The sequence below is a fragment of the Lepidochelys olivacea genome (genome assembly GCF_965140295.1).
Source record: "Lepidochelys olivacea isolate rLepOli2 genome assembly, chromosome: 3".
Classification (NCBI taxonomy): domain Eukaryota; kingdom Metazoa; phylum Chordata; order Testudines; family Cheloniidae; genus Lepidochelys; species Lepidochelys olivacea.
In genome coordinates this window covers 115474252-115500829 of record NC_140413.1, presented here as the reverse complement: position 1 = coordinate 115500829, position 26578 = coordinate 115474252, and the positions used below count along the sequence as shown (strand labels likewise).

At 44.0% G+C, this 26578-nt stretch overlaps 1 protein-coding gene across 1 annotated transcript in view; it reads right to left on the bottom strand.

Moving 5' to 3' along the window:
- The window catches only part of AKAP12 (A-kinase anchoring protein 12), a 132703-nt gene that overhangs the window by 51847 nt on the left and 54278 nt on the right, over positions 1–26578 (bottom strand). Inside the window, exon 2 of the mRNA XM_084623714.1 lies at positions 3637–3754. Coding sequence (XP_084479840.1) covers positions 3637–3754 — 118 coding nt within the window. The remainder of the gene's footprint in view (positions 1–3636; positions 3755–26578) is intronic.

The following is a 26578-nucleotide window of genomic DNA, read 5'->3' as shown; positions in this document are numbered from 1 at the left end:
TTACCCTGATGGGCCGCGTGCTGGCCGCTGGTTGCCTACCACTGTTTTACATTCTTTTGTTTTTGAGTGCAGTTATGTAATAAAAAAAATCTACATTTGTAAGTTGCACTTTCACGACAAAAAGATATTGCATTATGGTATTTGTATGAGGTGAATTGAAAAATACTGTTTCTTTTGTTTATTATTTTTACAGTGCAAATATTTGTAATTAAAATTATAATATAAATTGAGCACTGTACACTTTGTATTGTGTTGTAATTTAAATTAATATATTTGAAAATGTAGAAAAACTTCCAAAAATAATTAATAAATTTCAGTTAGTATTCTATTTTTTACCAGTGTAATTAAAACTGCGATTAATCACCATTAATTTTTTTAATCACAATTAATTCTTTAGAGTTAATCACATGAGTTAATTGCGATTAATCAATAGCCTTAATTATAACAGTAAAGAAAGTCATTTGTTATCTCCTTATGATGTTGGTGTATCAGAGGCACGAGTGCCCTGAAAGTTGGTGTCCAGGGACAGCAACAAGGTAGAGTTCCTAAAAGTTTAGTATACTTCAGAGTGTAATCTTCGGGAGCTTCTGTGATTGACATGACAACCTGCTGAAGAGACAGAAATTTGAAAACGGCTAGCCAGATCAAGTGGATGACCCCTTTGGAGAGAATTCAACTGAGTATCAACTCGCTCACTTTGGGTGTCAAAGTCACTACCAGCAGGGTTAGTCTTCATGTGTGCACATGTTAAGCAAACAAAGCAAAATGTTAAGCAAACAAAGGCCTTTTTTTGTTTGGTTGTTTGTTTTAAAGATTACATTGAGACTGGCCCAGGTAAATGTTAGGGTATGCCTTCACTAGGAACATTAAAGCGCTGCTGTGGAGTCAGCACCAGTGCTGGGAGAGAGTTCTCCCACCCCCACGAGGGGAATAGCCACCAGCTACATGGGAGCACAGCTCCCAGCACTGGTGAACTGTCTCCACTGGCACTTTACAGCGCTGAAACTTGCAGCGCTCAGGGCTGTGTTTTTTCACACGCCTGAGCCAGAAAGTTGCAGAGCTGTATGTAAAGTGCCAGGGGTAGACAAGCCCCTTGTCAAGCAAAAGTGGGAGGAGACAGTGGCGGATTAATGATTTTGCTGCCCCTAGGCCCTGAAATAATTGCTGCCCCCATATGAACTTGTTTTTAGTTTTTTTACAAATTTGCGCTGTCATTGGTGGTTTCATTACATGCTATGATTGGTAGAATCATGGCGTCCATAGACGCCGACTCCATGGGTGCTCCGGAGCTGGAGCATCCACGGAGAAAAATTGGTGGGCGCAGAGCACCCACCGGCAGCTCCCCGCCCCACCCGCCCCAGCTCACCTCTGCTCCAAATCCGCCTCCTCCTCTGAGCGTGCTGCCAGGTCCTGCTTCTCCCTGCTCCCTGCCAGTGCTTGTGCGTAAAACAGCTTCACGTGGCTGGGAGGGAGGGGGGAAGAGGGGAGTCGCCACGTGCTCAGGGGAGGAGGTGGGGCTGGGGTGGGGATTTGAGGAAGGGGACCAATTGGGGCAGGGAGGGGGCGGAGTTGGGGCGGGGGCGGGGTGGCAGGGAGGCGCGCGAGCACCCACCGGTGCCTGGGGAAGTTGGCGCCTCTGGCTGCTATTATAAATTTGTTGGCCTAGGTGATAATACATCGCTGGGAGGAGTGTATTGGGGATGAGAAGAATATTGTAAAAAGTACTCTTCCTCCTCTCTGCAGTCCTGGCAAGTGGTCTCTGCTCTGCTGGTCCAGGACCGCAGCCTTCCCCACACCTTGCACCTTGGTGTCTCAGGCCCCTTGGCTGTGCAAGAAGCTGTCTCCAGCCCTCTTCTCAGTGCTGCCCTAGCCCTAATCCCAACCTTATCCCGCCTTAATTTCCAGCAACGGTAAAAATAAAGTTTAAAAATGAAACAAACATTAAAAATAAAAATTGTTAAACAATGTGAAAAATCTTAACAATGAAAGTTGATATTTATCATCAAAATTAGAAAAAATAAAAATAAAATTCTGCCAAGCCTAGATATGGTTAAAGGAATATACATGGCCTTGAGTATACCATACCATAAAGTCTTTCCCCTTATGGCTGAAATACCCAAAGCAGACTTCCTCCAAGATGCAAGCAGACACAAGTCAGATACTGTATACTGAAATCTTGCCTCTAGAGCTTACACTCCTCAGTAACCAGGTGTTCAGAAGGAAGTGCCACAGGACAGATTGGGATGAGGTGCCCTAACTGAGAGAGAGCTCCTTTGTGGCTACATCATTAATCTGATGAGTGTCCACTATTACCTGCAGCCTGAAGAATATTCCTAGAGTCAAAAGGGGTCTAACAGACTGTCACACTCTTGCCTCTCCTCACTTTGGAAAAGCCTCTTGCTATTAATGGAACTGATGGGTAAGCATGCAGGAGTTTCCCTCCCATGAAAGGAGCATGTATGCCCAGGCAGCAAAAACTTCTAGCTTCAAGAGAAGCAAACTGACAGTGCTTCTTCCAGTTGAGTGGAAAAAATCTGATCTACTATGCCCTGATATGAGGACTTCTTTAGAGCTACTAAGGGCTTGTTTACATGATGCCTGTGTTAACACAAACTGGATACCATTTAGTTTGCCCCAGCGCATCCACACGGGGCAGTTAGCACCCAGCACTTTGGTGCGCCCTGGAATTCACACCGCTGTAGTCCACACTGCAGTGCAGTGTAGACATAGCCCAAGATATTTTGGCACTGCATCCTTCTTTTTAACCAGGTGGCAACTGACAGAAATCCTGTGAGAAAAAGCCCAGTCCTACATGTACAGGCTTTCAGACACAGTTGTATCAGGCCTCAATGTAATGCAGTCATGTGCAAATCAACATTGCAACTTTAATAAAATGCAGTAAATGCAGTAACTCAGGGCACTTGGAAACACAGCCGTGTCCTATGAGCCTCTTTGGGTTATTAAATAATACCATGTTGGAAATTAGAACCTGCACTCTCTCAAGGCCTGTCTTGACAGGCAAAAAGTGTGTTTTTTCAATTGTGCTGGCTGAACAAGACTGAAAAGCCCCCTTAAGAATCATAGGAACACATATGATATATATGTTGTAGCTCCCCCCTCGACTACAACTTAGCCAGCTAATGAACATAATAAGCAAACATGCTTTCAGATGTGCTAGCTTGCATTTTACCAGATTGTCCGATCTGTGAGAGTAGGTTGTAGAAATGGCTGTGATTTTTACCAGGTTATGAAAGTTGAACCCCTTAATCTCCCAGAATATTTTGCTCCATTTACCTCAATCCACTGAGTCAAGAACTGTTCCGGGTACTGTGGGACAGGCAGTCAGAGGCAGTGCAACTGCAAGGATTGATTAGAATGCTCTTTGTGGAAGTGGAGAAAAAACACTCTTGAAACATGATGCTTGGAAAATTTGCACGGATTCCATTTGTAATGGGATTTGTTATCAGGTGAAGGCAAAGCTCTCATGACAGTGTGCCCTAAAAATACTGGTGATACAAAACCAGAACGCAGTGCTCCATAGGAAATGGCCAGTAGATTCTTATTTCAACTTCCCAGTCCGTCAAGCTATCCTCAATGCTCTGTAACCTAGTCTATTCACTGTAGACTTTTACTTACCATCTGTTACAACTGCTTCTCTCTGCTGTCCATTTAGCTCCCCTGGCTGGAGGTTCAGCTCCACTTGCTCTTCCACTATACCATTAATGTTGGATATCTGTCCATTCTTCTGTAAAAGCTGTATTGGCAAGGGGTGGGGTGGAGGGGAAAAAAGAGAAGGATAAGGATGAAATGTATTATAATTTTCAAGCTCATAGTATCATTCCTTCTCTTCTTTCACATAATAAAAAAATATTCACCTCTTCTAGAAATAGTTTCACATTCAAATTCCTTTTTATATACATATGGATTTGGGGAAATATAAGTACTAGACACTTACATAGCACTGTTCTTTTTTAAAAGATATTAATATTAACTTTAATAAATCATTCCATCACCAAAGCACCTTTGTGAGAGAAGCAGGTATCTGGGATCATATATTTTGTTAGTCTGCTGCATAGGATTTACTGAAGAACCGACAGTCTTGCCACAAAATTGTGCAGGAGAATCTAACTTTGCATTTAAGAAATAATTTAAGATTCTAGCACTTATGATTGAGAAGAAAAACTTCTGAATGTGAACTGAATCTGACTGATGCAGTGGTATCTTCCTGGGTCTACAGACAGCCTGAAACAGGAGCTCAGAGATTGATTTTTAGCATTAGTTCAGGGAAGGTAGGGGGTTAGCTCTGAAGATCAATGATAATTTAAAATGTCAACAATGTTATTGCCATGTCAGCTGTTGGGGAAGGGACTTTTGGGAGGTGATCTAGGAGTTCAAGCCCTTCCCTCAAGATTTTGTCACATATGACCCTCATTAGCAGAAGGGAGGTGGTGCATTCCTCGCCAGTGCAAAAAGCCCTCTCAAAAAACCCTACACCCCAACCAATCCCTATGTACCCAAAATGAAAACCACTCTCACACCTTCCACGATCAAAAGAGCACCAACTGATCCTTGCCAACATGCCAAAACTAGCTGTTCTCCATCTCCAAGACAACATCAAAAAGGCTGTGAGTCTGTCACAGATTCCATGACTTTCTGGGACTTCTGCAGCGGCTGGTATGGCTGGCCGAAGGGCTGCCTGACCAGCTCGGGTGGCCCCTCCAGCCAGTCGCACTGACCACCTCTCTCGTCCCACTCCCCCCTAGCATCCACAGGAGTTTGGATGTGGGAGGGGGCTCAGGGCATGGGCTCTGGGAAGCGCTTACCTCAGGGGGACTCCCCAGAAGCGGTGACATGGCCCTCCCTCAGCTCCTAGCTCTATGCGCTGCCTCCACCCACAGGCACCGCCTCCTCAGATCCCATTGGCCGCAGTTCCTGGCCAATGGGATCTGCGGAGCTGGCACTTGGGGTACGGCCAGAATGTGTAGCCCCTTGGCCGCGCTTCCACCGAGGAGCCAAGGGATGTGTCATTGCTTCCATGGAGGTGCAGAGCTGGGTAGGAAACCTGCCAGCCCCACCAACCCCCACCCAGCAGCAACGGGGGTCCTGGACTGTGCGCTGCTGCCCGCCCCTCTTCCCCAGCACCAGACCTGTCTCCTTGCATGAGTGCCATGGGTCCTCCCCACAAAGTGCCCATAGCACCCCCGGCCTCCTGCCCCAGAGTACCCGCAGTGCCCCTGGGCCCCCTCCCTGCCCCAGAACACCCATGTTTTAATTAGGGGTACATAGTACAAGTCATGGACAGGTCATGGGCCATGAATTTTTGTTTACTGCCCATGACTTGTCCATGGCTTTTACTAAAAATACCCATGACTAAAATGTAGCCTTAAACATCAACAATGGAGATTTGACTAGTCAATTCAAATACATGAGGTATATTGACCATTGAAATTTTGGGGCAGAGTAAAATAAAATAAAATAACATACAATATACTTGTATTATTCAGTTTCATATTTAAATCAGTCAGCTAAACCTTCCATCTTTTAAATTTCCTGAAGCTGTTGCAGAAATTTCAACTAGTAGTAGAATTTAGCACTGAAGTACCAGAGAAACAAAAGTGCTTGACTACAGAATTTAGACCCAGCTTGCTGCACAATGCATGGGTACGTGATTATCATCCCCATTTTGCAGTTGAGTAAACGAGGAAAACTAACCCAAGGCAAGATGTCAATGGAGTCTACAATGCGCTTTTTGGGAAATCTCAGCCACTACCCTGCAACTCGGGCAGGCAGCTCCACTGCTGGCAGAGTATTCATTGCACATATGTTCATCTCATCACACTCAGAGAAAGTCTAGATGACGCAGTGGTAGTAAGAATACCCATGCCTACACAACAACTTTCACTGTTGCTACACGTTTAAGGTACTTAACTTTACTACTGTAACCAGTCCACTGAAATCAGTGAGACTACTCATAGTCAAATTAGGCAAGTGCTTACGTATTTGCAAGATTGGGGCACAATTTCCTACTGTACGGAAGTCCCACGAGGGACTTTGTGTCAAATCCAGGATTAGAACAGAAGAGCTTGGTTCCCAGTCATGTATATAGACTATACTGCTCTGAAAAAAATATTTATGTTGCTTCAAGGAATTTATTGATTTAGAGCGTGCATAGTCGTCTAGCCAAGCGATGGCATCTTTGGTGGCATGATGCAGTTCTTCTAGGCCACCGCTGAGCCTAGTCAGCCGGCATTCATCAACAATGTGTGCCATCGACTGTGTTGCGCCGCAGCTGCACAAAGTGCTGTCACGAAGGACCCAGTGATACTGGTTGGCTGCACAGAGACCTTGCCTGGTCCAGAACCTCTTCAACAGGGACCAGGACCGACAGGGCAGGTCAAAACCAGGCGAGCAAATTGTGGGGTCAGCGACGAGGGACTGGTTGGGGATTATAACAGATGTCCTATTCCTCTCGCCAAAGTGTTTCCGCCCTAACGTCCTGGCGTGGCGGCTGAGACCATAATGGGCGATGTGATGGCAAACGTGCAGCTAGTAGTTTAAAAAGGTCATTGTGCAGCGGCAGGCTTAAGTTGGCGCACACTTTCTCCAGCAACTTGCCAGTAACATATCTCGTCTGATATGAGGAGGAGCAACGTTGGTCAGAACTGGGAGTCATGGGAGTGGAGTTGGACGCAGGGTGCCACAGATGATATGCATAATAGCGGCATGTAACTGCATATCCACCAGTTCAAGGAATAGAGTACTGTATGACCAAAGCTGTATATTCTTTCTAACTACATTTACAGCTTGATTTTTAATTAAGCATAAGACAATTAACATATGTTACCTTTGTCGAGGAACAAATTACAAGTGAATGAATATAAAAGTAAAAGGGTCACTCAGTCATATTTCTACATGAAATGTTTTCCCCAATATTGTTTGTTATAAATAGCACCTAAAATTACTATAATGGCACCAAGAAAAAAAATCTCCATATTTCAGCTTCTTTAATTTTTACAGTATTTTGTATATAGGCATTTTAACCTGTTTTTGTGGGTCTTCCACAGTAAGAGAGGTTTTTTTACAAAATATTAAATGAATGTATTAAAAGCACAAAAATTGGCAGAGGGATTTAGGACAGTACCTGAAACTTTTAACACATTTTTAGAAATTGACTAAATATCCAGCTGATTGTGTCTCTTGAAGAGCTCTGTGTAAGCTCAAAGAGAGCCCCTCTGCCAAGCAAGGAGTGTGTTTTGGTAGCTCCCACAATCGGGGAGGGCACAAAAACAGGATGGGCCAGGTCCTGTGGGATTTCTAGCCTCCATAGGACTTCTGGGGTAGGCTTGATATCTTGCAGGATTCAGCACAGGATTTGGAACCATAAGATCTCAAGGGATTTGGCACAAGATTTGGAGCCATGATCAGAGCCATGTACTCAGAAACACTTCCTGTTTGCTTGTTTCCCTACCCTCCCTCCTGTGCCCATCCAGATGGGGATTCAGTGTGGCAACCTCCCTAGACCCTCTGCCTTCTGCTACTGCAGGTGAGCCAGCAGGTATGCAGGTATCACTTTACCTCAGAGTGATTCACTTTTGTGGTGCCGCATGCGAAGCTGCTATGGGGCCAGGTCTGGGGGCAAGATAAAGGATGCCTCCCCTCCCCTGTGGGCTCCCAGGTCTTGGGGAGGCTGGGGGGTTAGGAATTTCTAGGGACAGCAGGGCTAAGTCCCATGACCTGGGCAGATCCCAGGTGGAGATTCCTGGCTCCCTTGGGCTATAGGCCATGCCCATGAGGGGCTGCGGGACTTGAGTTGGTGGCAGCAGCTGTTGGATGTGTGAGTGAGCCCAGTCTGCCCCCTACCTGTGGGGTGGATTTTACCTGGTAACTCTGTCTTACTGTGCTAATCTAGTTGGTTCTTACCATGGGCTCATAACTGCTCCAGCAGGGAAGTGTGGTGGCTGGTGATCATCCTGATCAGGGACTGGGACTGATCTGGGATTGTCCTGATCTGGGTCTGATGCTCCCTGGCTTGGTTTTTGCTCCTGGTACAGATCCCCTTTCTATTTGTGCATTTCTCTGTGCTTGTGGTCTCTCCCTAATCTCCTGTGAGACACTAGTCATGCTTGTAGCCTATACATAAGTACAACACAGAAACTTTGGATGTGAAAATGGAAACCTTCCATCATGGGCCATAAGTAGTATGTCTGGTGTTGATGCTGCTGGTGATGAGATGTGGGCAACAAGACTTTTAATCAGACACTTATTCAGAAGTGTCCATTTTCACTCCAATTATAGACTCAAGGTCCTTTCCTACAGCAGTTTAATGGATTAAAGCCCTGTTTCAGACTTGCACATTTACATAATTACTGTAGGGCAAACTTCCTTATTGTAGTTAGGACCTTAGACTGTGAAGACTGTATCATGTGTCTCACTCCAAAGATGGGACATTTCCACTCCTAAACATACTCATTATCTCTGCTCCTTCCCGAGAAGTGCAAGAATCTTTGTTCAGGAGAATGCAGTCTTTTAAATTCTAATGTACAAGCCTGAGGAGGACAATCATTTGCAATTGGAAGGCAAATGACTACTCCCTCACCTTTCTGAGCCCCACCCTGTCCAATGGGAACCAAGACAATAGAGGTATGAATAGATTATCTAGTGAAAAATGTTTTAAAAGCCCTGTGATAATCATCCATTGAGCAAACAGTGGCCGGAAGGAGCTTGTATGTGAGACTCTGCAGAACTGATCTGATTGTTAGCTTAGCTGGGTAGTGTCTCAGCAGAGACATCCCCCTCCAATGAACCCTTGCTTATAGAGCCAAAGTGACTCTGCTTGTCAAGTTAGGAGCTGCCTCTACATTAGAATCTCTGCCATTCTGTGAATATGGATAAATGTGGTAGCCCCTGATGTACCTCTGTCCCTCAGTGCTCATGAGACTCAGCGTGTCACCAAAGCATGATGCAGCCTTCAGCTTTGCTGGCCTGCAGTCTGGTCTGTTAAATGGGAGAATTTGAACCCCATGTTCTAACTGTAGCCTCAAGGAAAGGCATTAGTGTAGGTGGAAGCTTAACCCCTCTTCTGTAGCCAATGTCTGGATTATTAGACTATGCCTTAACTGGCTTTCAGTATATCTATCTGTCCTTGCATACGATTCCTGCTCAAGCACATCAGTCAGTGCCAGTGAAGAATTCTTCCAGCCAGATGGGTGTTTCATGGACCTGACTACAGTGTGAGTGCACCAGTCATTTGCTAGATGAACTGAACACTCATTACCAGATACCTAAATGGCAGAAATGGCTCAACTTTGGAATTTTTTCCTACTCTCTCCTTGTGTGCCCTCAAATGAGCATGGGGAGTGCAGACCAGGTGCTGAATGAGCAGAAGCACCTGAGGATGGAGTCCTACTTCCTCCAAATGGTCAATGCTTGTCAAATGTGCACATTGTGGTCTCAACAGAGGCTTGTCTCAGCCTGTCTCCTCTGTACTCCCTGACAGCAGCTGGAATGCATATAACACCACTCTTGCTGGATTTAAGGACAGGACTCCAGGGCTTATTTTCTCCCATGTCTTCCCCACCACCTGTGAAAGTGTGAGATTTGCCTTCCTAGCATGGGGCACAGCAGCTCTTCATAGGGAGGGGTAGTAGTGACTCCACCTGCAAGGAATCCTTAATGTGACTAAGGCTCTCAAAGCACTCTCTCTTTTGTCAGGTTTCAGAGTAGCAGCCTTGTCAGTCTGTATTCCCAAAAAGAAAAGGAGTACTTTAGCTCACGAAAGCTTATGCTCAAATAAATTTGTTAGTCTCTAAGGTGCCACAAGTACTCCTTTCCTTTTCTCTCTTCTGTGTAGAGATGTTTAGCAATTAACACCACCAAACAGAAACATTCATACAATATTCATTTCACTGCCAAGCATGTGCCTGGGCTTAACAATGGCATAGCCTGGGCTTGTCTACATTGGCAAATTTCTGTGCAGTAAAGCAGCTTTTTGCGCTCAAACTGCAGACGTGTACACACTGCCAAGCCACTTTGTGCGCAGAAACTCCTCAGCTGCAGCGCTGCAGAAAAACACCTCAACGAGAGTCATGAGGCTATTTGCACAGAGGCTCCAGCGCTGTAATTGGCCTCTGGAGCCGTCCCATAATGCCTCAAGTGACCGCTCTGCTCATTGTTTTGAACTTGGCTGTCTTGGAGACGTGCCCCTCCCCTTTCAAAGCAACATTTCTGACAGCCTTTGCATGGTGTTCTGATCTGCTCTGGGACACAAAGCAAACCATTAATGTGGAATGCCCCTGCTGTTGGACACAGAGGGGGTGTGTGTGCGCACGCGCGCGCGTGTGTGTGTCTGTGCGAGAGAGAGAGAGAGAGATTGCTGTACACATTGTCTCTTCCCCCCCTCCATACACACACACACACTCCCTATCACACACTCTCTCCGCTTCCGCCCTCCACTTCAGTTGAAAAGCAGCTGGCAATGTAGCAGGATGCCCATGGAACAATGGGATTAGGAAACCTGCATCACGTGATGCTGTGCCTGCCCCATGAGACACTGCAAACCCTCCCCAAAGCACCCTGCGGCCAGTTGCACAGTGGGATAGCGACCATGATGCACTGCTGTCTTTGCCATTTCAAGAGCTGCTACTGTGGATGCACTGCAGCATCACAAGGAGCACCGTGTGGACATGCAACAGCGGTTTACTTCCAACGTTTTAATAAAAGTGGTATAACTTGTGGCACAGAAACTTGCCAGTGCAGACATACCCTTAGTTGCAGGTCAACAGATTCAGAGCACGAGCACAGGAAGCCAAGGCAGTGCTAGAACAGATGCCTATGGAATCTTGGTTACTGGAATCAATATTCACTGCCAAGAGCCCACTTGCACCGCACACCTTTTTACTGTACATAACGACACAAAGAGTTTTGGGGGGGCTGAGGATCTACCCATGGCCTGGCCTACATCAGAACCCAAAATTTGGCAGTTCATAGTCTTGCTATAGCTAACTGGTTGTCCAGGGTGCTCTTTTATTGCAGATTTGCCGGTTGTCTGGATCCCTATTGTGGATTGATGGTCCCGAGGATATGGAAGGGTTGGGCTGGGCTCCTGGGATGCGGAGCAATGTCAGGAAGCCAGTGTCCTTGCATGTCCCTAGGCAATTAGTTGAGGTTCTTCCTTAGGTCTATCATTTGGAGAGTGAGGCTATTCTCTTCAAGGCAGCCTTCTGTTGGTTTTTTTCAGGGCCTTCCTTGTCTGTGAGTTGTTCCCTTCAGCCAAGGGAGATTCTTTGGGGTGAGGGGAAGGGAAGAGCTTCTTCATAAAAATCTTGTAGCTGTGAAGGGCAGTTTTGAGGAGCCTGGGAATACCACCAGGTGGAATCAATTTATGTTGCTCAGGGGTGTGAAAAAACACAACATATGTTTTGCTGGCATAAGCAGTAGTGTGCACAGTGCTATGTCGCTCTCCGTCCTGTCAGCACAGAGTGGCTTCAAGAGTGATCTTATAGTGGCGCAGCTGCATTGGTACAGCTTTGCCACTGTAAGGTCTCTACAGTAGACATAATCTAAGTGTCCTTGCCATCTTCCGTATGGTGAGCACACCAAAGAGGTCTCTCTCACCAACAGGAGTTGGCCCAAAATAAATAAAATAAAGCCACCTCAACAAGAGGCATAAACCTTTCTGCTGCAAAATTAAAGTGACAAAGGGTCAGTGTAGACCAGGGATTGGCAACCTTTGGCATGCAGCCTGTCAGGGAAAGCCCCTGGAGGGCTGGGCCAGTTTGTTTACTTGCAGCGTCTGCAGGTTCGGCAGATCGCAGCTCCCATTGGCCATGGCTCGCTGTCCCAGGCAAATGGGGGCTGCGGGAAGATGTGGCCTGACCCACAGCACTTCCTGCAGCCCAGCCCCAATTGGCCTGGCTTGGCAAACTGCGGCAAGAGGGAGCTGCAATCGCCCAAACCTGCAGACCCTGCAGGTAAAGAAACTGGCCCAGCCAGGCCCGCCAGGGGCTTTCCCTGACGGGCCGCTTGTCAAAGGTTGCCGATCCCTGGTGTAGACACTGTGCTTGTTTTCTCGACATAACTGGCCTCTCCCAGTATCCCACAGCTCCTGCCCTGACTGCTCTGCTCACTGTTTTGATCTCTGCTGCCCAGCAGGCATCCGTCCCTCCCCTCTCAAAGATTAAATCATTAACATGGAATGCTCCTGTCGCCCTGCACTAGGAATACAGGGGCAGGCAGACTGGTGCTGCAGGGAGGTGTGTGTGTGTGGGGGCAGAGGAGTACTGCTGTGCTGCTTTGACGTTCCTCAGCATGGGGAGCTCACAGAGCTGCTCAGGATGTGGCTCCCGGCAGCTGAGGAGGCTGTGGGAGAACTCAGAGGGAATCAGAGAACTATAAGCAGGCAGGCAGAGCAGGCTGCTTTGGGAGCATAACTTTTGCCAACAAAACTTTGTAGTGTAGACAAGGCCTTAGAAATGGAGCTTTGAGATGTGGTTAGAGACTGGAAACTGCTCCTGTTTTAAAAGTTGTTTGCAGTGTTGTTGTAGCCGCGTAGATCCCAGGATATTAGAGAGACAAAATGGGTGAGGTAACAGCAGAGTTTTGCTGCCAAAAGTAGCTTTGTAGTGTGTACGCCTCCCCTGTTTTGTCAGTTTGTAGTATAGACAAGACCCAAAGAAGTTTAAAATTCCCCTAGTCACATATTCCCATGTTTCAGAGTAGCAGCCGTGTTAGTCTGTATTCGCAAAAAGAAAAGGAGGACTTGTGGCACCTTAGAGACTAACCAATTTATTTGAGCATAAGCTTTCGTGAGCTACAGCTGTGTGCTGTAGTGCACAGAAGTGAGCTGTAGCTCACGAAAGCTTATGTTCAAATAAATTGGTTAGTCTCTAAGGTGCCATTAGTACTCCTAGTCACATATAATTTCCTTCAATACCTAGTCACACTCATGAGACATCTACATTGAAGACCTGCTAATTAAATGAAGGGTCCTTTGCTAAATGCCACCTTTCAAACAAACAAAATAATCTCTGGATGTGTGAAGCACCAAACTGGGTGGAGAAAGGAACAGCACTTTGGATTATAAAAATCCTTCCCAAACCAGTTAAAACAAGCTTTTGAATTGAGAGGTTTATTTCTTTGGATTAACAAATATCCTGTTGCAATGGAATCTCAAATCAGCATACAAAGCACTTGGCAAAGGTGTTAAGTCTGCCTCTTATTTCAATGACCCACTTATTTGCCAAACCTCTGTCTGAGAAAGCTCCACCGTTGTTTGCAGTGTTGTTGTAGCTGTGTTGGTCTGAGGATATGAGAGAGACCAGGTGCGTGAAATTATATCTTTTATTGGATCAACTTCTGCTGGTGAAAGAGACAAGATTCTGAGCTAAGAGCTCTGTGTCGCTCAAAAGCTTGTCTCTTTCACCAACAGAAGTTGGTCCAATAAAAGATATTACTTCACCCACCTTGTCTCTGACAAAACTCCACACTCTCCAGGCTTCCTCACTAAAAAAAAGTGTATTAGGGTTCATGGTAGTCTGTTGAAAAGCCCTTAATTAAATCGAATTGATTCCACCTGGTGGTGTTCCTAGGGTCCTCAAAACTGCCCTTCACAGCTACAAGATTTATGAAATCTGATACCAATGTAGCATAATGGTAATACCACAGATGGAATAATTTGGCTTCACAGTTTTCATTACCTGCTGAGACCAGATATTAAATAGAAGAGGGGAAATGGGCAAGGGTTCAACACTCAGATTATATTCCTACTTCTCACATTTTCTTGTTTGCAAATGTAAAACACAGGGCCCCTTAGAATTAGTAAAAAGAAAAGGAGGACTTGTGGCACCTTAGAGACTAACAAATTTATTTGAGCATAAGCTTTCGAAGTGAGCTGTACCTCATGAAAGCTTATGCTCAAATAAATTTGTTAGTCTCTAAGGTGCCACAAGTCCTCCTTTTCTTTCTGCGGATACAGACTAACACGGCTGCTACTCTGAAACCTTAGAATTAGTAAAAAGAAAAGGAGTACTTGTGGCACCTTAGAGGCTAACCAATTTATTTGAGCATAAGCTTTCGTGAGCTACAGCTCACTTCATCGGATGCATACTGTGGAAACTGCAGAAGACATTATATACACAGAGACCATGAAACAATACCTCCTCTGCGATACAACCGCATTTGCTCCAACCCCTCAGACAGAGACAAACACCTACAAGATCTCTATCAAGCATTCTTACAACTACAATATCCACCTGCGGAAGTGAAGAAACAGATTGATAGAGCCAGAAGAGTTCCCAGAAGTCACCTACTACAGGACAGGCCTAACAAAGAAAATAACAGAACGCCACTTTAGCCCTCACCTTCAGCCCCCAACTAAAACCCCTCCAACGCATTATTAAGGATCTACAACCTATCCTGAAGGATGACCCAACACTCTCACAAATCTTGGGAGACAGGCCAGTCCTTGCCTACAGACAGCCCCCCAACCTGAAGCAAATACTCACCAACAACCACATACCACACAACAGAACCACTAACCCAGGAACCTATCCTTGCAACAAAGCCCGTTGCCAACTGTGTCCACATATCTAGTCAGGGGACACCGTCATAGGGCTGAATCACATCAGCCACACTATCAGAGGCTCGTTCACCTGCACATCCACCAACGTGATATATGCCATCATGTGCCACCAATGCCCCTCTGCCATGTACATTGGTCAAACTGGACAGTCTCTACGTAAAAGAATAAATGGACACAAATCAGATGTTAAGAATTATAACATTCATAAACTAGTCAGAGAACACTTCAATCTCTCTGGTCACGCAATTACAGACATGAAGGTCTCTATCTTAAAACAAAAAACTTCAAATCCAGACTCCAGCGAGAAACTGCTGAATTGGAATTCATTTGCAAATTGGATACTATTAATTTAGGCTTAAATAGAGACTGGGAGTGGTTAAGTCATTATGCAAGGTAGCCTATTTCCCCTTGTTTTTTTCCTACCCCCCCCCCCCCCGACGTTCTGGTTAAACTTGGATTTATGCTGGAAATGGCCCACCTTGATTATCATACACATTGTAAGGAGAGTGGTCAGTTTGGATGAGCTATTACCAGCAGGAGAGTGAGTTTGTGTGTGGGGGTGGGGGGTGTGAGAAAACCTGGATTTGTGCTGGAAATGGCCCACCTTGATTATCATGCACATTGTAGGGAGAGTGGTCACTTTGGATAAGCTATTACCAGCAGGAGAGTGAGTTTGTGTGTGTGGTTTTTGAAAAAGGGGGGGAGGGGGGGAGAAAACCTGGATTTGTGCTGGAAATGGCCCACCTTGATTATCATACACATTGTAGAGAGCGTGGTCACTTTAGATGGGCTATTACCAGCAGGAGAGTGAGTTTGGGGGGGGTGAGAAAACCTGGATTTGTGCTGGAAATGGCCCGACTTGATTATCATACACATTGTAAGGAGAGTGATCACTTTAGATAAGCTATTACCAGCAGGAGAGTGGGGTGGGAGGAGGTATTGTTTCATGGTCTCTGTGTATATAATGTCTTCTGCAGTTTCCACAGTATGCATCCGATGAAGTGAGCTGTAGCTCACGAAAGCTTATGCTCAAATAAATTGGTTAGTCTCTAAGGTGCCACAAGTACTCCTTTTCTTTTTGCGAATACAGACTAACACGGCTGTTACTCTGAAACTTAGAATTAGTAGTACTCCTGAGTAAGAGAAACTGCAGACTTTGATATGTTCATTTTGCAAATCTACACAGAATTAATTTAAGCTTTTAAATTCCATTGTAACATACTACAGGCAGTAATAAAGATAGAGTATTGACTTAATGTTTGTAAAGTACTTTGAGATTCGCCAGTGAAAATCTACCAAAGGACATTACACACTTTTAAAAGGTGGGTTTTCATAAATTTATCTTTGTACCAAGCTTGCTTGAATAAATTTAAATTTGTTCTGCTAAATATCATTTATACAGATCATTCATTCAGAATTGAAATTAAATAACAAATAAATAAAATTGGTAACCAAGGACCTAATTATCAAACAAATATACATGTTTAACTTTACATAAATGAGTTGACTCATTGGCTACAATAGGACTACTCATGCATAAAGTTACACCCATGCGCACATGCATTTATTTGCAAGCCCTCAGAGTTGAGGTTGCTTAAAGTCAAATTCAATCACCACCATCTCTACATTTCAAGGAAACCACAAGGCAATAATAATTCATGTATTATAACACTTAAATATTGCAGACTCCTCACCTCCACCACAAACTCTGTTTCCTTTTCCACTTATTTTCTCACTCAAACACACAACCTTAACTCCAACCACAGCTAAATTAAGATATATTCTCTATAGACACACATGCACTCAAAATCTACCATTTGTTTATTTGTAGATAAAAATGTATGAGGTTGGAGACATGGCTGTGCATTTGAATGTGATTTAGATGACTTAAAATTATGCATTGTGGTTATACATTGGAAGTGCAAGGGAAAGTATGTTTTTTGTGCTGGAATTATAAATAACAGGTCCTCACTGACCTCTTTTTCCTGCAGCATTTTGTCTGGAAATGAGATATCGCAGCTAGAGGTTGAAATTTGAGCTGTAGCTGTGTCCTCACATTCCAAGTCCTCCAAAGGCTGGCCAAGGAATGCAAAATTTCAATCCAAGCACTGTTTATAGCAGAATGAACTATAAGCCAGGGTATACGCTGATCAAAAAAATTACAAGAGTTGGCCTTAGTAAGTGTTTATTTTGAACTATTAAATTAAAGAAGAATTTTTTTCAGAAGAGGAGATTTCTTGACACCTACATGAAGGACACCTGTAAAGGTATTATGGAATATTTATTTATTTGCATTCCTACAAATATATACAAAAGCACCTATCATATGTCATAGGTACCTTTGCCACAAATTACATGTAGAACAAAACCAGCAGCTAACCCTTCACCAAAAAACTTGGGCCTCAATACAACTCCTTTCCCTCACAAACTTAAGCCTCATCAAGCACATCTCCACTCAAAAGCTTCCGAGTGTGTGCAGTGTTCTCTGAAGCAAACCTGAGTTACTTCAGACAGAATTCAACCCCATCCACTTCTGCCCTCATTTAAACCAGAAAGTCTGACAGAGTAAGATTTTTAGTTAACTAAATTGAGTTGATCCAGTTCCTGCAGTGGATGTCATTTTACTGTAGCAAACAGCTTACTAATATAAAGACAAAACTCACTGCAAAAGGATTTTCAAAAATCCTGGAAGAGGATAGCGTTATACACTGTTCTACATTCTTCTCAGACAATCACTCATGGCATACTAAAAAAGAAAACATGGCAAAAAAACAAAAGTACAATTTAATTTGCAGTGAAAGTTTAAGGTTCATTTGAATAGTACACTGATTCATCCATTTTTTAAAAAAATAGTGCACTTTCTTAGACTGCTCTTCTGCTGTCCCTACGAAGCTTGCATCATAGCAGGACCAATTCCCAACTAAATCATCCCAGCCAGGGCCTTGTCAACCCTGACCTTAAAAGCCTCTAAGGAAGGAGATTCCACCACCTCCCTAGGTAACCCATTCCAGTGCTTCACCACGCTCCTAGTGAAAAGGTTTTTCCTAATATCCAACCTAAACCTCCCCCACTGCAACTTGAGACCATTACTCCTTGTTCTGTCATCTGCTACTATTGAGAACAGTCTAGATCCATCCTCTTTGGAACCCACTTTCAGGTAGTTGAAAGCAGCTATCAAATCCCCCCTCACTCTTCTCTTCTGCAGACTAAATAATCCCAGTTCCCTCAGCCTCTCCTCATAAATCATGTGCTCCAGCCCCCTAATCATTTTTATTGCCCTCCGCTGGATTCCTTCCAATTTTTCCACATCTTTCTTGTAGTGTGAGGCCCAAAATTGGACACAGTACTCCAGATGAGGCCTCCAATGCCGAATAAAGGAGAATGATCACGTCCCTTGATCTGCTGGCAATGCTCCTACTTACAGAGCCCAAAATACTGTTAGTCTTCTTGGCAACAAGGGCACACTGTTGACTCATATACAGCTTCTCATCCACTGTAACCCCTAGGTCCTTTTCTGCAGAACTGCTGTCTAGCCACTTGGTCCCTTGTCTGTAGCAGTGCGTGGGATTCTTCCGTCCTAAGTGCAAGACTCTGCACTTGTCCTTGTTGCACCTCATCAGATTTCTTTTGGCCCAATCCTCTAATTCGTCTAGGTCCCTTTGTATCCTATCCCTACTCTCAGCGTATCTACCTCTCCTGCCAGTTTAGTGTCATCTGCAAACTACTGTCATCACAAGTAAAGATCTGAGCTGCCAACTTCTAACCCATAGTTTATCAACCCATGCATTGCGACCCAAAATTGGGTTGCCCCAAAGTGTCAAAGTGTTGTGTGGTAGGCCCAGGGAGGGAGGAGGAGATCAGGTCCTACCTGCAGTGGAGTGGGGGGCCTAGTGGTGGAGGGGAGAAAGGGCTGGTGTTGCAGAGCCCGCTCTGCGGCAGCCGCTCCTGCAGGGCTCGCTGGGCTTGGCTCCCTGGGTGTTGCAATCTGATTCCTGGGGTTGCAGCATTGCTCATTGTTTGGCCTAGCTGGTCTCCATGTCATCATGACAGAGGCAGAGTGAAGTGGTGTTGAGACCCCATGCACCAGGTCGCAATGTCACTTACACAGATCAGGTTAGGCTGGCCCCCCCGTTAGGAAAGCCGGGCCACACCGGAGTGATGCTGCAACCCTGTAAGTAACAATGGCTGGATAGGAGCCTCTGCTATAGTACACCCCGTGATAAATGAAGACAGAAGGGGAGTAGCTCCCTTTTATGGACACCCAGCCAGCCAGCTAGCTATAAAATCCCTCTTAGTGGCTGTTCTCTGCTTGCTTTACCTGTAAAGGCTTAACCAAGTCTCCCAGGTAAAGGAAAAGAAGTGGGCATCTGACCAAAAGAGCCAATGGGAGGGCTAGAACTTTTTAAAATTGGGAAAAAACTTCCCTTTGTCTCGGTGTTGTGGTTCTCCGGGAAAGAGCAGAGACACAGAGCAGCAATGCTGTAAGCAGCTTTAAGCCAGATATGATCACAGATCATCAATTCATACCTCAAACCTACTTGTCTGAAGCCTCAGATATGTAAGTAAATTTCTAGAAAGATGCAATTAGGGTTATTTCTTTTGTTTCTTATGGCTTGTGGACGCCTCTGTGCTAACCCGAGATGCTTTTGTTTCGCTTGTAACCTTTAAACTGAACCTCAAGAGAGCTATCTTGATGCTTAATTTTTGTTAATTGTTTCTTTTAAGATCTAGCAAAAAGCCCAAGTTCCAAATGTATTTCCTTTATTTTTTGGGTTTAATAAAATTTAACTTTTTTAAGAATGGGATTGGATTTTTGTGTCCCTAAGAGGTTTGAAGAGGTTTGTGGATATGGTATTTAATTAGCTGGTGGCAACAGCTGATTTCCTTTGTTTTTTTTCCTCAGCTATTTCCAGGAAGGGGGGTGAAAGGGCTTGAGGGTACCCTACAGGAAGGAATTCCCACGTGTTTCTTCCTGGGTTCTCAAAAAGCAGTTGTTGTTTTTTTGCACCTGGGTGGTGGCAGCATCTACCCATCCAAGGTGAGAGAGAAGCTGTGACCTTGGGAGTTTAATACCAGCCTGGAGTGGCCAGTATTAATTTTTTTTAGAATCCTTGCGGGCCCCCATCTTCTGCACTCAAAGTGCCAGAGTAGGGAATCAGCCTTGACATGCCCCGTGTATTTATTATGTTAAAGTCTGTATTATATATTATAGTTAAGAATATTTAGTACGGTAGATGTTTTTTGCATGGAAGCTATTTGCTGGGTTGCAACAGATCAAAGTTAACAAACAGGTCCTGAGCCCAAGAACCACTGCTCTAACCTACGATTACCAATCAGCTGAATGGATCTACTAGCCTGCTCTCTGCGTACAGGCTATCCTCCCATGATTCAGCAAAATAAAATAAAATAAAACATAGCCACGACCACCACAAACCACACACACACCTTTTACAAAGATGTTAATCTAAATCTTGGCATGTCTGTTTTTGTGGAACTAAAGTAATTTTTTTAAAGGTTTTAATTAACACACCAAACAAGGGAAAGCATTTTTCTCTTTACCTGACTCACACAACTAGACTACTATCAGTTAAAGATACACTACATACAACACTCACATTCTGGTTTGTGATTGTTTGGAGAGGGGGCTGGGAAAACAAATTAACACTACTGTCATTTACTAAAGCCAAAATGCTGAAAACTAAGTTATTGGCAGGCACACATTGTTAATACTCCTATAATGTGAAAGGATTACATTACATTCGAATGAGCTATCAACTATGTTCAACTGCCATATATTTAGAAACAGTTCTATTATGAAGAAGATATTTTTCCTTCCATCAACTGAAGTCACACTCAGATATGCTTTTGATATTGATAAATATGCTTTTAATTCATCTTGTTTTCCCACTTTAGGAAATACCGAAGAATTTCCCCTTCCCACTTCTCTGATATGTCTGATTACTAGAAGTAATGCAATTATTTCCACAATTCCAAAACCAAAGAGCTTTAATTGAAAACCAAGGTAAGATTGCTAAATGAAAACATTGTTGCCACCTATAGTAATTTACAACACCCAACCCACTTAAGAAAATTATTAGTTAACAGCATAATAAATTTTACACTGACCATGTAATAAACGAACATACTGTCAGTATGAAGAAATGCATATTTAATTTCAGAGCCTTTGTACCTGAGTTACTCCAGATGAAAAATGTGCATAGCAATAATGCTCTGTACTTACCTAATGAGAGGTTTCAGAGTAACAGCCGTGTTACTCTGTATTCGCAAAAAGAAAAGGAGTACTTGTGGCACCTTAGAGACTAACAAATTTATTTGAGCATAAGCTTTCGTGAGCTACAGCTCACTTCATCGGATACAACCGATGAAGTGAGCTGTAGCTTACGAAAGCTTATGCTCAAATAAATTTGTTAGTCTCTAAGGTGCCACAAGTACTCCTTTTCTTTTTGTAGTTACCTAGTAATTTTTCATCTGTAGTTCTCAAAACACTTTACAAAGATAGCTAAACATTACTCTCTTCTTTACAGTTGGTCTGGTTCATATCTCTTGCTTAGAGGCAACTTGCCAATGCAATGGATGTACCATTTCAGAGATCTAGGTTCTGCTCCCAGCTCTACCACAAACTTCTTATGTAAATTTTGACAAGTCACTTCTCTGTTACTCATTCTGAAATTTCAGAGGGATACGAAGAAACATTACATCCTTTGTAAACATTTCCAAGAGGAGACACTAAACTTTTAACCTTATTAAGTACTAAAATTATTCAAAGTTGTAAGAAAAGTGTTCCAGCTGTAAAATTCTGTCATATTTAGGCTTTTTTATCATACCTATCACCAGGTTATCTGAATGCCTAGAAAGACTTCATCCTAAAAATTTCAAAGCAGAGACTGGTCATGAAACCACATCAATCCTAATGAAAAACTCATACATGATGCTGCAGCTGGTCTCCTCAGCAACACAAACTAGCAGAGCACATCAAACCTGTCATCCGCTCCCCACACTGGCTTACCACAGAACACCATACCAAATTCAAGGTACCAAGTACTCATCTTCAAGGCACCCAATGGTTTGGGCCCAGGATATCTAAAAGATCACCTCAAACTCCATGACAAGGTCCACAGTCAGCAGCTCTGGCACAATGGAACTCTCCACAGCAAGAGTAAAGCTTGCCTGTGTAGAAAACAGAGCGCTCTTGGGACTCAGTCCAACACCACGGAACAAACTCCCGCAAAAATTAAGAACCACCACAAATCATTTGTAGCAAGTGCAAGGCACACTCCTTTATCTTGCTTTTGCTAATATAAACACATAGCACAGTGTAGATATATTTTCAAAAATAGAAATAAAACCCACATACAATTTCTCCTTGGGGAGAGGAAGAGAGCTGGGCAGGAAATGATTTTCCCATCTCATGAGAATTTTCAAGATTTTAAAAAATACTAATTCTGCCCCAGATGGTGATAAAAAGTCAAAAATGTCAAAAACATTCCAGGGGCTACAGTGTACTTAGATTTTCAGAAAGCCTTTGACAAGGTCCCTCACCAAAGGCTCCTAAGCAAAGTAATCTGTCAGGGGATAAGAGGGAAGGTCCTCTCATGGATTGGTAACTGGTTAAAAGATAGGAAACAAGGGGTAGGAATAAATGGTCAAGTTTTCAGAATGGAGAGACGTAAATGGTGGTGTCCCTCAGGGGTCTGTATTGGGACCACTGTTCCCTCTAAGCTGTGTGCATATGCGCGCGCACACAGACCCTAAACCTCGCACACACGGCAAAACCCCGCGCACACAAAAATTTGCACAGAAGCACGACAATTTCCACAAAAGAAATTTTTTGCGCACACGGCCTGTCAAAAATTAGAGGGAACATTGATTGGGAGCAGTTCTATTCAACATATTCATACATGATCTGGAGAAAGGGGTAAACAGTGAGGTGGCAAAAATTGCAGATGATCCAAAACTACTCAAGATAGTTAAGTCCCAAGAAGACTGGGAAAAACTACAAAAGGATCTCCCAAAACTGGGTCACTGGGCAACAAATTGGCAGATGAAATTCAATGTTGATAAATGCAAAGTAATGCATATTGGAAAACATAATCCCAACTATACATATAAAATTATGGGGTCTAAATTAGCTGTTACCACTCAAGAGAGATCTTGGAGTCACTGTGGATAGTTCTCTGAAAACATCCACTCAATGTGCAGCGGCTGTCAAAAAAGCGAACAGAATGTTGGGAATAATTAAGAAAGGGATAGATAATAAGGCAGAAAATACCATATTGTCTCTATATAAATCCATGGTATGCTCACATCTTGAATACTGCGTGCAGATGTGACCGTCCCATCTCAAAAAAGAAAGATTAGAATTGGAAAAGGTTCAGAAAAGGGCAACAAAAATTATTAGGGGTATGGAACAGCTGCCATATTAGGAGAGATTAATAAGACCTGTGGCACCTTAGAGACTAACCAATTTATTTGAGCATAAGCTTTTGTGAGCTACAGCTCACTTCATCGGATCTGATTGCATTCCATCCGATGAAGTGAGCTGTAGCTCACGAAAGCTTATGCTCAAATAAATTGGTTAGTCTCTAAGGTGCCACACGTACTCCTTTTCTTTTTGCGAATACAGACTAACACGACTGTTACTCTGAAACCTGTCATTAAGAAAACTGGGACTTTTCAGCTTGGAAAAGAGATAACTAAGTGGGGGATATGATAGAGATCTATCAAATCAAGACTGGTCCTCGGGAACCCTGGACTGATCAGGGGCAACGGATGTCACAGAAGGAGGGGCACGGTCAACAGAGACCACCAATGCTGCCTTGGAGCCATGCCCTTACCTCTGGTGGTAGGCTGAAGGTGTCCAAAAGGGCGATTGTACCGGTCGAGTGGTCCTCCACCTTATGGTGCCGGTACAGGCTGTGTCAGGACATGTACGACTCCGCCTCTGACTCTGATGAATAATCCGAGCCCGACCAGAGAGGTGCAGATGGCGACGGTGCCGGGGAGTGGTACCGCAGCAATGGGGAATGGTGCCGCATCATGGTGGGCTTGCCCCGGTGCTGGATAGGAGGTGCCGCTATCGGTGCCGCAGACAGTGCCTGAAGTGGTGTAGCAGCCAGTTCTTGTGCCGCCTGCACCTGAGCCAGTGCACGGGAATAGGAGGCCAGGGACTGTGCTGACATCACAATTAAGTCCCGCGCAGCCTCAAAAGTGTCTGGTGTGGAGGGGAGGTCCAAGTTCTCCTCCAACACTTCCTGGATGGAGAGTCCACCGACACTGGACTTGATGGATGCCCCCTTCAAGACTGGAGTCAACGGTGCTGGGACTGACAGACCACGGTGTCCCAACATGGGACGCACCAGCTGGAGTCCTGTTTGCTCTTCTTGGCAGGGGAGCGGCCCCATTCCGCCTTCTTCTTCTTATGCGGCACTGGGGATTGTGATCGGTGCTGCACTGACAAGCCGGCCTTCTGCGCAGGGGAACGGCACTGATCCGCCTCATGCGGGCCCTTCCTCAGTGCCAAGATGTCCCGCACCAAGGCCAGTGCGCTGTGCACTGAGGCTGCCACGTGCCGGCTCTTGAGCCAGTTGGAGCTGGAGAGCGGGCTCCATCAAGAGGAACTTGAGGCGATAGTCTCTCTCCCTCTTAGTTCTGGGCTTGAAGCCTCTGCAGATGGTGCACTGGTCTTACAAATGACCCTCTCCCAGACACTTCAGACAAGCAGGGTGCAGATCCCTTCTGGGCATAGGCTTACCACACTATTGCATGGCTTGAACCCCTGGGGCTGCGGCATGCCCCAGGGACAGGGAAAAATATTGGGGGGGACCCCCAACTTAAACGTACTAATGAACTAACTAACTGACTAACTAGGATGAAGGGTAATAGCTATATACAGGAAAAACCACTAGGAAGCACTTGCTAAAGCAAGAGACCAGTTGCTCCAACAACCATCACTGGCGGTAAGAAGGAACTGAGCAGGCAGCAGGTCAGCAGGGACCTATTTTCACTGCCACAAAGGTGCAATTCCAGGGGACTCCACAGCTGACCCGACAGGTACCACTAGGGTAAAAACTTCCGAGGATCATGCACATGGCGCGCGCAGATACCTATTGGAATGGACATGCACAATCACTCGAAGAAGAACCAATATTACTGTGTGATAACAGGGAAAACTGATGCTGAAAGTGCTGTCTTTTGGATAAAATAAAAAACTGAGGTGACCTCATGTGGTTGTTCATGATCCACAGCAATCTCTGCAAGAGTAATGGTGTTAATTCAATGTTTCAACCAAAATCATATTCTGGTAATTACATTTTACTTCCTGAATTTAAAGTCTGAAGTTTCAAATGGAAATATTTTTCCATTTCCATCCTAAACTGCTGGGTAATGTAACCATACACTAATAAAGAGCTGCAATGGTTCACCCCAAAGATGCTTTTGAATTTTGGCCATTGAATGATCTCGGCATATATCAGTTTAAATCTGTAAAGTACTTTGAGATCCTCCAGTATGAGAAGAACTGAATAAATGAAAGATTATTAGTAACTTTTGCTTGAGGCGAAATTCTCATTCTTAACATCTCAGCTATTCAAAGCCTTTAGAATCAGAGCATCATTCTAGCAACTAGAAATTGACAAGAAATCTCAGTACAGGACGGACTTGGTATTTTTAAAGTTGATTGGATTTTAAATGTACCCCTACTTTTCCTCTCATCTTCAAGTGCAATATTTATCCTCTTACTCTCTCTTTGTCAGATCTCTCTCTCCCCAACCCCTCCTTTTTGACTCAGAGTGTTGTCACATGTATCATTCTTAACTAATTTTCTTGTCTACCAGGAGAGCTGAATTTTAAGATTTTCAAATAAAATGCTTTGCTTAACAAAAGAAAAAAGAAAGAAAAAATTCCTTCTGTAAAAAATAATTAAAACAAAAGCACACACACAAACGGGGGGGGAAAGAGTCTTGTGAGAATATAGGTATTTTTCTAATAACTATAGCAAAGACAAAAAGAAGGACATAAAATGACACATGCACTTTGTAAAGCAGATCCTCTTTTCAGGGAAAGTTGCCCAGGGTCTTTTATGAATGTATTCTCTCACAGTCCTTACTTTGTGGGTCAGTGCCATCTGTCCCACTGCATTAGTACTTCAGAGAAACTAATTTCAATTTTCAGTCACATTAACTGCCTCATTTCTCTGAGGGGATCTGAGCTGCAATTTCGTCCAGTTATGTCTAATTTAGTCAGCAGTGTTTCTAATTCCACTGGGAATTGTTATCTAGTTTAGACATAAATGAAGGCAAAGTTTTGGGAGATGAGTGAGAACCTCCCAAACAAAAGTAAGGGTAAGAACAAGGGGACTGGAGGGAATCTCATTAGTTCAGTTCTGCATATATCTGCAGGTACAGAGACAAACACATGCAGTTGTTATTACATCTGTCAGGTTTCTGAGGCACCCATTCATGGCTCTTCTGGGATTACGAAACAGTTCATGAATGTGGTGTCTCACATATATAAGAAACTAAAGAGAACCGGTTATTCAGTTCATTGGTCCTTCAATTTATTCATTCTCAACACAAAGGATTTTCACTGATGTAATGTTTTTGCTTCTACCATGTCACCATAATACACCATGTGCAACAAGGTTTTTTTTAATCCTTTCCTTACACCCCACTACAGAAAGTGAAGTGAAGCACAGATGTCAAGTTAAGAATCTTAAAATGCACACGGGATATCACACAAACCCTTGAAGTTCCTGATGCGGCCAACTACAATCAGCACACTATTTTCTAATATGTGTAATGCAAATCGTTAGACTTTACTACATTTTTTCACAAACCGCACACAGAAATAAAAAATGTATATATGTCACAGTACAGGATTGAATAAAAGGTTCTTTGCCTAGAATTGGGTGACAGAGCAAGCTTAATTATTCTCAGTGGGGAAGCAGGATGCAACCACATCCTTCTCCATTACTAATCACCA